This window comes from Pogoniulus pusillus, chromosome 27, assembly GCF_015220805.1.
Source record: "Pogoniulus pusillus isolate bPogPus1 chromosome 27, bPogPus1.pri, whole genome shotgun sequence".
Taxonomy (NCBI): domain Eukaryota; kingdom Metazoa; phylum Chordata; class Aves; order Piciformes; family Lybiidae; genus Pogoniulus; species Pogoniulus pusillus.
Window position 1 is genome coordinate 12,746,615 of NC_087290.1, and position 13,934 is coordinate 12,760,548.

Sequence of the window (13,934 nt, forward strand, 5' to 3'; positions counted from 1 at the left end):
AAAAGTTTGGGAACAGAAAACACCTTCCTGTGTGGCAATAAAGCCCTGCAGTCAATTCTCTCACTTCTCAAACTCTGGGCACCCTGCTCCATCAGCTCGCCACCCCCATGGGGAACAACTTCTTCCTAACATCTCATCTAAATCTGCCCTCCTCTAGCTTGGATCCATTCCCCCCAGTCCTGTCACTACCTGACACACTAACAAATCCCTTCCCAGCTTTCTTGTGGCCCCCTTCAGATACTAGAAGGCCACAATAAGGTCTCCTTGGAGCCTTCTCTTCTCCAGACTGAAAGATCTCTCATGTTGGAATTTTGTAAAGCTTGAAAAATGTCCTTTTGGTTCAGCCATGAGGGAATTTCATGGAAAAGCAATTGAGATGAAGTCACAATAGAGAGGAGCACAACACATCTCAAACTGGTAAAGCCCTCCAGTGCTACCAGAAGACAGAACTTCATCTGTCTGCTGAAGACAATCAGCAGAAATTTGACTTCTTCCTGCTGCAAGCAGTACAGGCTGTGAGCTAGAACTTCAAGCCTGAAGTGTACTGGTTTTGTCTGCCCAGATGTGGCAATGCCAGCCAGGAATAGCAAGTTTGGAGTGCTGAGGTTTTTCTACCCTTTTGCTTTGTGTCTTTCTGCCTTCCCTTATGTTTGAATTCTAGAATGGCTCAGGTTGGAAGATACATCAGAGATCATCACCTCCAAGCTCCCTGCCACAGGAAGGGACACTTCTCAACTAGACTCAGCTGCTCAAGGTCTCATCCAACCTGGCCTTGAACACCTCCAGGGAGAAGACAGCCACAACCTCCCTGGGCAACTTGGTTTACTTCAGAGCTTTTTATGCTGGGCAAGCATTTTCAATAGACCACTCTCCAAATCCCTACGCACTCCACCGGGAAAGTTCCACCACACTCTGGCAGTTAACATCTTTATCCAGTGTGCAACACTGGCAACAGAAGCAGAAAACTCCAGCACCATCCTTATTAAAACACATCTAGCAGAAAGCTTCAGCAGCATCCACAAGGGGTCTGTCTAGCTCAGTGCTGAGCTCTAAGCTGGTGAAGGTGCAGAGAAGTCTGCAGCGAGCCCTGCAGGATACCTACCCAAAGAGGTAACAAAGTGTTCGTGCGCATTGAGGGTTTTCATGCATCGCTTGTTCTTGAAGTCCCAGACGCGTAGAGTCTTGTCGTCAGCACAGCTCAAGATAAACTTCCCCCCAGAATGGAACAGAACGCCACGTACCCAGTTATCATGGCCCACCTTGTGCACAAGGAGACAGCAGTCAGCAGGTGCATCTTCCAAAGCTAAGCATCACACCACGTAGGCTATGGCAAGGGGAACTTCCCTGCCTGCTTCCCGTAAGGAACGCGCTTAGCTTCCAAAACCCTCCAGGAACCCAAAGTTTAGCTTCAGTTTCTATTATTGCAGCCCTATCAGCTCTGCCAGCAATGGCAGTTCCTGTCCTTGGAGGCAAAAAGAAGCCCTCATGTGACGTGCAGAGCTCTGCTCCCCAACCCCAGCTGGCAGAGCAGTTCCCAGCCCGCAGGAAGGCCAGAACACAGCACCTCTCAGAAGACAAAACCAAGATGAGGAGCAGCACTTCTGGAGACAAACCAAGCTGCTCAGCACAAAACTACACCACAGCACTCCTGCACTCAAACTGCATGTCAAGATTCTTTGTGTTGTTTAACACCACCAAGATCTGAAACACAGAAGCCACTACAGATGTGCAATTCCAGTGCTTATCTTCTCTTGAAAACACAAACATGTAAGGATTCATTCCCTTCAGACTGAGTTTACACATGCAGCAGTGATCACCAGAGAAACACCAATCAACTTACAAGTGTCATAAGGCACATGCCAGTGCTAATGTCCCACATCTTAATGGTCTTGTCTCTGGATCCAGACAGCAGGAAAGGCCCAGGCTTGCCACTCTTCTTAGTCTACAGAAAATTATGTTGTAGGTTACAGCACACATACAGGACACAGGGGAAGAGAGGAAGCAGATCCTTTCTGAGTGCTGTTTCTTAGCAGCAACATTAGACCGTGTGACAGCTTCCAGCTGATGAACACAACCTACTTTGTTACTGATACCAGGAGAAATAAACAACCCGAAAAATAAATTAATCTGTTGAAGAAATGACATCCTGCTGATGCACCAAGCCAAACACTCTGAATCCATACTTGTCACCTGCAAGGCATGCTCTTTTAACTGCGGACACGGCTCAGGTAGAGTGGGACACCTTGGGAGAGAGGGGTTGGAAGGGCAGACAGAGCTGGGCATTCTCATTCTTCAGAACAGGTAACAAAGCACGTTTAAGAACTTTTGACAAGCTCCTACTCTGAACTTATTTCTATTCACGACCATGCAAAGCATGAAAGCAAGCTTCAGTTCTCAGCCCTTGCAAGGTTTCAGCTGTAAAGCTGACGTCGCTCGCTGCTGGCTGCAAGCCCAGCGCTGCACTGCGCCGGGCCGGCCAGCAGAGGGCAGCACAGACGCTGCAGCAGCACTGCCGGAGGAAGGGAAGCTTTGGAATGTAATTGACTTCTAATTAAAAGATTATAAGGATCTTCTAAAGAATGCAAGTAAAACTCGACTGAAATCTGTAAAATCCATCACTACACACATCCCTGCTGCATGCCGACCTTCCTCCTCGGGTATCTGGGTCCTTTGTGAGGCTGAGAGCATGGCAGGAATGCCTGGGGTTGTTTAGCTAGAAATGGGAGATCATTTCTAGCCATTTTTTCTACAATTCATCAGCCTCAGAAGGCAATGTTGGCTGACCTTTAGTGAGCCTTTCTTGAAGCTTTAGCAACCAAACCAGAGAAGATCACACAAGGGGAGGATTATTGTTGAAGAATGCTTTCTCACTAATACTGCTCTCCAGGATGTGGCAGTCAGAGCTTCATTCCAGTGCCATGTGCCCAAGGAAGCTACATTTCCGCATTCCTGACTCTGCTTCCCACAACTTTCACCTGCTGAGCATCCTAACAACCCTCAGCTTATGCCTTTCACACATCTTTGTTGAAACATGAGAAGGTGGTCCCACTCCCAGCCTCAGAAACAGAGCCCCTGCAAAGTTCACCTTCAGTGGTGTAGGGGGGTAGGATTCTACTGTTCAAACACATAAGAGTATGGATTCCATGAGGCCGAGACAGAGGCTTACCAGCACACCAAATCCTTGCCCATCTGCTAGATCTGCCAAGCGCTTCGAGAACAAACCTCAGTTACTCTAAGCAGTACCCAGGAGCACAGCCCCAAATCTTACAATCTCTGCTGATTTGAAGGCATTACCTCTGATCCTGTAGCTTCTGATATGGTGGAGTAGGAGGTCTCAGGAGCCCAAGAGATGCATTCTACCACGTGCTCGTGTTCCCGGAGCTCAGCTTTGCACTCCTTTGTAGCTACCACCCAGACACGCACCGTCTGGTCGTTAGAACAGCTGGCAATGAGGGTGCCATCCTGGTTAGGCCGCACCATGCGCACCCATTCTCTGTGACCCGTGAAAGTCTTCACACAGTAACTGCGGGGAGAAGAGGAACAACGATGACCCAACCCATGCTGCAGCGAAGCCATCAGGGATGCCTTTCAAATATAAGGATGCTTGACCTACTCTTAGAAGTCAAGATAAAATATTTTAGCATGCACGTGGCCATCCTGAATGATGCAGAGGCAGAAAACAGCCATGGAGAGGAAAGGAACATCAGAAAAGTAACAGCTGAGAACCAGCAAATCCTTGTTAAGGCAGGAAACAGGAAGGTTCAGGAAAAACGAAGAAGCTGACAGGGCAGTTTGCATTAAATAAGTGTTTTAAAAACAAGTGGAGATTTACAGGTCATGGAGAGACAACTGAGGAATGAAACGGCAAAACAAAATAAACCAACTAAACCACAACGCAGCAAGCCCTGCGCACAAAGCCCCCAAACCAAAAGCAGAGGAGACACCTTGCTCTGTGCCAAGGTAGGTAAGAGATTTCCCCCCCTCTCCTCTCACGTTCTGGCTCCCCAGTGAATTTACGTTTCTGCCTGGTCCTGAGTTGCGGTGTTCTGCAGTCACAGCTCTCCCCAAGATAAAGCCAGTTTTAATTAGTCCAGTACTGAAACCTAAACCCTGTGCTTACTGATTTCAGGCAGAATCTTGCCATGCATTACTCTAAAGGGCACAATATCATACCTCAATTCAGACAATGTTTGCTGACATTCAAGACTTCCATGACCCATTTCCTACACACAGCCCTTTACACTGCCTTTGTTTAGGTGCCCATGTTTAGCCAGAAGTGCACTTACCCTGTTTGGACTTCCCACATTTTGATAGTTTTGTCCCTTGAGGCAGAAACTATATGATCTCCATTAGGCATGATGGCTACTGAAGAAACATTATGATCATGACCTAAAAAAAAAAACCACCAATAAAAGCTTTATTAAGTGGTACTGTAATGGTTGCAGAGCACACAGGACTGCCTATTCATTTATCTTGGGCAAGGAGCTACAGCAGGGGTACATGTTTTATGGAATAATCTTTATATGTAAGCTTGAGGGTTTAGGAAATAACTGTTCATATTTTTAAAACCCACAGAGGCTAGACACTGAGCATGCTTTGAAATGGTCTCACTGATGCCTCTAAGATGTTTTAAAGCCAGAAACTCAGCGCTGCAAGCAACGCTGGTACAGCTGCGATGGGACAGAACATAGGAAGGGATCAGCTCTGAGATCAGTTTGGAGTAGGTATCATTTCTCAACATCTTAGAGGCATTAAACAGCTTCCTCTTTCCATCTGAAGATCTGATGTTCTTTCCTCCAAAAGGTTAGAGCCACTACACTCACTAATAAGTTGTCTTTTTCTTTTATTGGCAGCTACACTGCACCTTGCAAGCCATGCACGACGATGCACGACTTCCCCATTTTCATTTCCACTCCCTCCATTAAGAGCTTAGAGCCCCCAGTGAACTCCAACCACAACAAAGCACTCAAACCAGTGATCAGGGAGCTGCAGTGTCAGAGATTACTGGTTACAGCGCAAGCAAGGTAATTTACAACTCCTCACTGAAAAGACTGTTTCTTTTTACTTGCAGTTGAGTTGAAGGTATGTAACACAGGTGAAGGCAGCTCACCCACACTCACATCACCCAGTTCACAGAACTGCACACACTGCCTGTGTATTCACACAGAAATCTTTAAAGGCCAAGCAACCCCCTTGGCACTACTTCATTTGCTTGCTATCAGCCAGCTGCAGCCTCTGTGCTTCCTCTGCAGTAGTGTTCTGTAGTGTTTGAAGATGCACAGAAGTCAACAGCTTTCTGTTTTCTCTGGTGTGTGTTTTCATCAGTCTCAAACATTCTTTATTCCTACCCACCACTTCTACAAGAAGATATTAAAAGAGCAAGACAAGCAGCAGTATAAAAATGCTTTTATACCAAGACTATAAAATAGCTGCTGTCAGGATCAGAATCTCCTAGTCGTGGTGGGTTTACTTTTGCATTTTTTTCCTTTGGCTTCTGAGCCTATGCAGAGGGCCAGAGAAGGAGGCAGCAGACGCCATGCACACACACAGCTCCTCTCCCACTCACTGCTCCTTCCTGAGGCAGTGCAGCAGGCAGAGGGGTGAAGAAGGTCATTTTTCACTGATTTGAAGGCACAGTTTCATCGTCCACTAAGCGTTTGCTTTAGCACTAAGTGCCATTTCATTTCAGTATCATTACGGGATGCTTCCCACAGCACCATGCACAGCAGATCTGAGATGATATTTCATTCCACAGACACTATCTACCTTATTCACATAACACTCACAGCATCAAAATCCCCTCCCCACACCTCCCTTCTGTTGGACAATTCCCTGGTTTATAAACCCTTTCCACATCAGCAGTTTTCCTGGATTAAGAAATAATAATAATAATAATAATAATATCCCTTCACTTTACAGACCACTAAATCAATTCTCTTTATATCTTACCATGCATAGTTCTGATGCACTCAAAGCCCTGGAAATCCCATAGCTTAATGGTCATATCAGCAGAACAAGAGGCCAATAGTTTGCCAGTGTGGTCAAAGGAAATATCTTGCACAGAGTCTGTATGCCCCTTAAGGGTTCGCTCAAAGTCTCCTGTCTCATAATCCCACACCTGACAAGTGAACAGAAAATCCGTTAACGGCAGCCTATTACTCTTTGTATTCTCCAGCCTTACATTTGCACTCTGCAGGCCAGTCTGGCACCTTATTCAATAATTAATTGAGCAAGAGACAAAGAAAGACAGAGCCCTAAACAGCCTAACAGCACAGAAAAAGAAGCATTATTTTTGTCTGATTTTGTCACTTAGAAATTAACTGAATTGATGCATTTTGAAAGCTGCTTCTCAACCAGCGTAAAGCATTACACACACAGCAGGGAAGTAAGTGCCACTGGATCTCAAAGCCCTGACACTCGATACCCTTAAAAGTAAAGATCAATTTAGGAAACCTTGGACAGAGAGGAAAAAAAAAATCACTTTATAACCTGTTTTTCTCCACCCTTTTGTGTGCTAGTTCTCCAGCTTTGGTAACACAGCTCCTTTTCAGCTGCTGGGGAAAGCACCACCTTTTACAGTCCCCACCATCATCCTTCCCCAAGCCAAACTGCAAGTGTTCTGCATTCTAGAGAGCAGTATTTAGAATGCACCGGGTTAAGGATGACAACCCAAACCACTCTGAGCAGTTGGACATGCATACATGAGTAGATTACAGAATTTGTCAGAGATTAAATGCTTGCAGTTAATAACTGTGATAGCACAGAGCCCACATTCTCACCTCCTAATTAACTCAGTCTTCTATCATCTAACCACAAACAAAAACCTATGAAACAAAACAAGCTCCTATAGATTTTTGTCTCTCTCAAGCACAGAATTAGACATTACAATTCCATTTAAAATTGTATCCTAAGCACACAAAACCCCCACCATCTAAAACCATTCTGCAACAAAAAGAATCCATCACATGCCATCAGAATGCAGCAACTGGAAACACACCAGTCAGAAATCAAGCTCCACAGCTTGACTTCCAAGAATAAGGAAACTCATCCAGTGCATCCATAAGAGGGAGCAAACCCACGGCTAATTAGGCTCCTCTTAGAACATCTAACAAACAGAGCTGTCACTGTTTCAGCTGGCCCTGTCTGCCTGAAGAGACACAAGTCCTCTATGTTCAAGCCTGCTGCAGAAACAAGAACAGGTTAAAGCTTTTCATGAACTAATTCTAGCTGACACTTTTCATTGCCATCTTCTCCAAAAGACAGCCACTACCAGGACCTGCATTTTCAAGCACACTGCTTAAGCTTTGTCAGAATAACACTTCTCCAGTTTTCAACAGAACAATGAGAAGGATCCTTGATCAGGATAATTCTCTTGAGACATTCAAACAACAAAATGCACACCCAGGTCTTTCCTGGGTGCTAAAATGAGAAGCTATTTGCTTATCACAACAAATCTCTTCATGCCACTACACTTTGATAAGGGCCTATGAAGACACTTAGACCCAGGGACCTCAAGGGCCTAGCATGTCCCATGGAGAACAAACAGAAAGTTCAGAATACAACTGCATAACCATCTTCACTCAGCTTTAAAAATCAGCACTTTACACACTTGAGGCAGCTGGCTTCCTTCTCCTCACATCACTGCTCGTACACTACAACACTGCTCCTCTGCCAAGCAGCCAAAATGCATCCTTCCCCCACCAATCCTTTATCTACTTCTCCAGTCTCTAAATCCACACGAGCTTAATTATTCTTTCCTCAGGTCAAAAGGTACTAAAGTATTCTGGAAGATATTAATTGGACCAGTGTAAACTCAAAAGTATAGCTGATAGAGAACATTGACCTTGGAAGAGGTGTCCCTGATGAAGCAGAATCCGAAATAATCTTCCAGCAGTAGAATATGTGCCCAGATGGAAGCATGGACGTGACCCATACAGATCCTCTGCCCAGCTGACTGCTCTCTTGCAAACACCTACCTTTATTGTGGCATCCTCTGAAGCAGAGACCATAACACTGAACACTGGATGGAAAATGACTCGAGTGACAGGACTCCTGTGCCCACTCAGTGCATACTTCTCTGGAGGACGAGGAATCCACTCTTTAGGGTCTCGCTTCTGACCAAGAGGTCCACCTGATGTAAATTCTTCCTTAGCTTCATTCAGCTTCGATTCTAATTCCATTACCTATGGAATTTCAAAGGGAGACAACTAATTTCTAGTTTTGGACAGGATCTAATTCACCTTCATTCATTCATAACCCAAACAGCAACTGCTTCCCAAATTCACGGTAAAGCAAAGACTGGGCAGATCCAGGCTGATTACCAACACTCAATAAATACTGTTGGGATTTCTGAAAGTCAAACCTAAATTCATCATTTATAAACATTTATTCTTTCATAATTTAATCATTAAACATTTATCCTTCTCCAACTTCTCAAATATTTTAGCAGGAAAGTTCTACAAAACCACAATCACTCAGATACTGTACAAATGTTTGAGCTATTCTTGTGACAGAGGATTGAAGGAGGCTGACAAAAGGAATGCCACTGCTGCAGTGGTTGCTTGTGCCCCTGAGCTGGCATCTTTACCCAGAGAGAAACTGAAGGTGTAGTTAAAACACTTCATACATTAACCTGCATAGTCTTTATTGTCAGCACACTGGGTTTTTTTCTTTCCCCTTTAATACACTCCAGCTCCATTCAAGCATTACTAAAAAGAGTTCTGTACTGTGCACTTGCAGCAGGATCTCTTGCTCTAATGCACTGGAGTTAATGGTTTCTGCCCCTTAAGGTAATGGCCAAAGCACAGGTTTTTACCCACTTTCCAACCCAGCCAAGCCTTCTACAGACAGCTATTCAGCCCTTGCACACCAGTGCCTTAAGGCACCTCTTTCCTTTCCAGCTCCCAGCTGCACAGGCATTCCATAAACTACAGCCAGGGCACTTCTAGAAAGAACCCCAGAGGATGCCTCTGCTAGCACTGAGACAAAACATCTTCCACAACATGGATTTCTCTATTTTCCCTACTCAATGTCCTCAAAACTAATCTTTGAGGCCTCTTTTCTAAGCTCTACATGTGTCTGACAAGGACAATGTGCAATGTTCTGTTCAGAGGTGACTGTTAACTTTGGATAAATCCATCAGATCTCTGCTTACCTTCTTCTGTAATCTTATAACAGATGTCCATTTTTTTTCCAGAAGTCCAGCATACTTCTTATCTAACTCTTCATTCTGAGGAGAAGCATTTAATTAATACATTCTAGTTCTAAAGCCTGTTGAAGTGTTTCTTTAAAGGCAACAAACACCAAACACCTCATTTTAATAAAAACCTCCTGACTACAGAGAGAGGAATTCAGGAAAGATTGCACACTCCACCTGCCTTGAAAACCAATGAGTATTTGGGGTTTGATAACTTGGTTCTAGTTAACTCCATAATACAGCAGTATTTGGTGCTAGCTTCCCAAAGACAAGCTCTAAGCTGTCTCTCCTGCATCTTCAGTAGCTGCAGCAGAAGGCAGACTGCACCTGCCCTACTGAACACCATCCCAGACACTGGAGAAACCAGCACTGACTTTGCACCTCTAATGAAACTTTGATGAAGAGTAATTTTCTTCTGCTAAGTGTTTTTTCTCCTTTGGGCTCTAAGGAATAGCTGAGGAGCAACAAGGAGCAGCTGATGTTACTGTAAAAGCCAGAGGATTACTTCTCTTTTTTTTTCCCCCTCCCACCTATTAACACAAGAAAGAGGGAGAAAAGCAAGGCAGGAACACAAAGACCAGAGGCACAGAAGAGTCTATAAACACCACACACTTTCTTTCCAGGTATAAAATAACAATCTCATACTAGAATAATTCTCAATGAGGTGGAGAATAACAAAGGCAGGAGGAAAATGACAATGCCGTGGCTCACTTCAGAGAAGATCTGAGGACTGGCTACCTGGCTCAGAGACCAGCTGGAACCTGCTACCTTGGGAGCAGTTGTAAAGGCTGCAGCTATCTGCAGGAGGTATCAGTATAGAAAACACAATCCCTCTGTGTAGCACTAGATTTGAATTCTAGTTTACTGAGATAATTTCTGCCTTTAACATTTTCTTTTGGTGATTTTAGCATAGCCCCATCAATTTCAGACTTTCTTGCAAGAAAGTCATGTGGAACTTTCAGCAACTGCATTTTTTCTTTCCCTCAGGACCATCTAGCCTATTTAGATTGGCTTTCTAACCTTTGGGAAGAAAAGACTTAATTAGGTTGATAGATAAGGCAGATAAGGGAATGGTATGAGGATTTTCAATTATAAAGATGGTATTCCAATTTGTCATTTCTACTTATTTATTAGATCTTGGAAGCAGATTGGAGAAATTAAGTCAAACTTTAACCAAGCATTTTGGAGAAAGAACAATTCCAGATTCCTAATACACAAAAGGCAAGGACTTATCAAAAGTCAGCACACAAGTTTACTGCTCAATCCAGCTATATCCAGCTAAATCACATATCCCCTGTGCCTTAGTAAGGTTAAAATTATATCAAGAATCATCTGTTAAAGGTAAACCAACAGAATTAACTCCCAAGAAGTGAACAGATCTCAGTCACTGGCATCTGTATGGTCTAACAAAAGAGTTGCTTACCAGAGTTCAAACTGTATGAGCTATTTAGCTTTGCACTCCTACTCTAGGGTGACCCAACTGGTATGCAGGAGTCTGAGGCAGTGATTTTCACCACTGACCCAGTCGCAGAGCAGGCTTCCGCCATTTGCTCTGGATGATAAAGGAGAGGACAAAAGCAACCCTGTTCTGTCTTCCTGTTCCTTAAATATGACCAAGTGACGTCAGCCTCCAAAGCTGTGTGATCTTACACCATTTCAGATCTGGTTACAAGAGAAGAGCCTTCAGCCTGCTGATGTAGGGTTGCAGAAAGTTTATGCTGCTAAGCAGAATTCCACGATAAGAATAAGCCCAGTGAAGGAAATGAGTTACAGGGAGGGGAGGGGGAGATAGACACAACAGCAGGAAACAGAAATTTAACGTGCTAAAATTAAACACATTCTTCTGCATATTGAGCCCAGAATAGTTCAGGTTGGAAAGGACCTCTAAAGATCATTAAATCCAAACTCCTCACTCAAAGGAAAGTCAGCTGAAACAGACTGCTCAAGACTGGGACTGTGTCCTGTGAATTTTTGAGTAGCTCTAGGGACAGAGACTCCAGAAGCTCCCAGGGCAACTTACTCCAGCATTCAACTGCTCTCACAGTGAAAAACAAAGTTTTCTATTATATTTAGAGGGATTTTCCCATGTTTTAGTTCCCGCCCACTGGCTCCTGTCCTGTCACCAGCAGCCCAGCTCTGTCACCTTCACATCCTCCCATATTTATAAAGAAGAAGAAGATCTCCTAGCTTCATCCTCTCCTAGCTGAACAGCGCCAGCCCTCTCAGCCTCCCCCTGCACAGTGCTTTAGGTATGGAGTTGCTGAAGTAAGGCCAGTGAAGGCCTTGTCTTTGGGGCTAGGTGTTAGCACCATCTTCTATCACCTTTCTCCTAACTTCATATTGCCTTTTGATAGCTTTGTTCTCTAGGACTTTTCATCTTGAAGTATCCAGGTCCTTTTAGGACTTGGATTCTTAAAAGACCATGGCAGGAAAAAACTCAGCATTGCATGTCTGAGCAGTAGCTAGACACAAATCCAAACGTTTAAAATATGCCTGAAGAGAAAGGCAAGAGCTTAGCTCAGAAATCACCAAATCATCCAATGACTGTTTCTTAATTTTCTGGCCCAACCACAAGCTGTAGTTTGTCACTTCCAGCTCTGAAACCACACGAGCCAACAGGTAGATAACAGATTGACATCTTCAGAATGGGTGTCAAGGACACACAGTTGCAAGCTCTTTAGTTAAAATGCAGAGAAGAATCTGGTTTGAACTCACCACATCTAACTCAGCTTCCTTTTTAAAAACCGAATATGCCTCTTCATAGCCGTTAGAACGAAGGTAATCTGCTATTGCTCGATTTCTGCAAAGCAAACAACAGCATCTTCAGCCACAGCTTCAAGTGAGGGCAGAGGATCTGAATCAGACCTTTATTTTATAGATAAAACCAACACCTAAGTCTTCCACACAGTACAACACCCAAGAGTTACCAGGTTTGTTAAAAACCCAAGCAGATCTGATAGATGTCCTTGGCAAACGGATTTTGCTCCAAGATGCCAACAGCAGGATGTACTCCAGAGATTTATCTAGACCCCAATATGTGGCACTTGAGCAGAATGTGAACAGAGCAACCCTAAAATCTACCAGGTAAGGGAAGTGAATATTTAAGGTTTAATGATAACATGACCCAAACTTCCAAATGATGGTTCCTTACAGTTCATCTCGTTGCCTTTGTGACAGCACCATTGTGGCTGCGATGTCAGGTTAACGTGATTCAGCAGCAGCTGCCTCCTCAAGATCTGAAGTCTTCAGAACCCTGGATGCACAAATTCAGTCTGCCAGAGTGGCTCAGATCACAAGGATTTTTCCAGATGTGAAATCCAATAGGAAATATGGAGGCATTCAGCACAGAAGATTCAATCCATCTAGAAGGAAGAGAAAGCAACATCATTAATTTCCTTGACAGAAGCATCCAATCCCTCTGGACTGACATAGAGACTTCTGCATTTGCACCACCACTCTGGGAAAAACAGACTGACTAGAATCATAAATGAAGATTAATTTGCTTAGTCTGGGTTATGCCCTTCCAGCACAACCCCAGCCTAGGCTGAGCAGCCTGCAGGGACTCACACACTTTCCTTATGCCCCATCTTCCCACCAGTTCTGTCATGAAATGAGTGGCTGAAGGTGACATCTCCAGTCATGGCCTGGTTCCAGTCTGCAGGAAACTCCATCATATTCTCTTCAGATGAAAGGAACTTAGGCCCACCATAAACAGCCTACTTTTGACACTTGCTACTCCTGTCAAAAAGTTGCCCCCCAAAATCCTCTGTCCTTATGCCATATCTATCTTCTGCAAGTTTTCTCAGTTCAAACTAAATCCACAAGGTTCATTCAGTTAATTTTCAACACACACTAGAGATCACCAGCACCCTCCTCTATCTTTCAAGCTTTGGGGGAGAGTTTAAGAAAAGAACATTCCAGAAAAGAGCTATGGAGGATGCCATGGCACACTTCAGGCCATAACCAACAGCATCTAGGCAGAGAGTCTGTGACTGCAGCTCACTCATGGCATTGCATTAGACAGTTCTCTAGGATCCACCCAAACAGCAGCTTTACAGAGCAGGGCTATCACTCAGCACGTGAACTTTGCAGGTAGATAATCACTCAGTTCTATTCAATGGCCTTTTCTGCCCTAGTAACACTATCTGAAGAGGTTCCAGAGAGCCACATTCCAAAAGACACCACCTGCCTTCTTTGCAGTCCTCTGCTAGCATGGTTTACCTGCAGCTAAACTTTCACCTCTTTCATATTCGGGACACAGCACATTCTTAAACTCTATCAGAGCAGCACTGCTACCACGGAGCAGAGCTGCTACCACGGAGCAGAGCTGCCACAAGTTACTTCAGCTGGGTTCAGGCAGTGACTTGATCACTACAAGCTGACAATACAAGCTGAGAACGCAGCTGAAATTTGAGGTGTTCAAGTCTGCCAGAACTGTGCCTTTCACAGACGACTCATTTCCCCTCACACTATTCAGTACTTTCTTCAGTACATGAAGGCTGGTATTCTCAGTGAACAATCTCCTTCAAATGGACAGTTTTGATCTTTGTCAGGGCAACATCACCAAGCCCACTTCAAGCAGCACTGCCTTTTGATTACTGCATTGCAGGCACTTTCTGTAAGCACCATGAGAACTGCTGAAGGTGGCATTTCTTGCATACCTGACAGGAGTCTGTAGGTAACACATCATTTACTCAAGCTGTTCAGCAAGTCTGACCAACCAGCTTTAGCCTCGAGA

The 13,934-nt window shown here is 44.4% G+C and overlaps 1 protein-coding gene across 3 annotated transcripts in view; it reads right to left on the reverse strand.

Annotated features, from left to right (window-relative positions):
* Positions 1–13,934, reverse strand: part of PAFAH1B1 (platelet activating factor acetylhydrolase 1b regulatory subunit 1) — a 33,699-nt gene that overhangs the window by 4,138 nt on the left and 15,627 nt on the right. For all 3 annotated transcript variants that reach the window (XM_064165856.1, XM_064165855.1, XM_064165857.1), the window contains exons 2-10: positions 12,348–12,558; positions 11,912–11,996; positions 9,155–9,229; positions 7,977–8,183; positions 5,950–6,118; positions 4,287–4,389; positions 3,295–3,523; positions 1,841–1,942; positions 1,103–1,259 (exon numbers count right to left, since the gene is read on the reverse strand). In XM_064165856.1, the coding sequence (XP_064021926.1) occupies positions 1,103–1,259; positions 1,841–1,942; positions 3,295–3,523; positions 4,287–4,389; positions 5,950–6,118; positions 7,977–8,183; positions 9,155–9,229; positions 11,912–11,996; positions 12,348–12,379 (1,159 nt within the window). In that variant the 5' untranslated portion in view covers positions 12,380–12,558. The remainder of the gene's footprint in view (positions 1–1,102; positions 1,260–1,840; positions 1,943–3,294; positions 3,524–4,286; positions 4,390–5,949; positions 6,119–7,976; positions 8,184–9,154; positions 9,230–11,911; positions 11,997–12,347; positions 12,559–13,934) is intronic.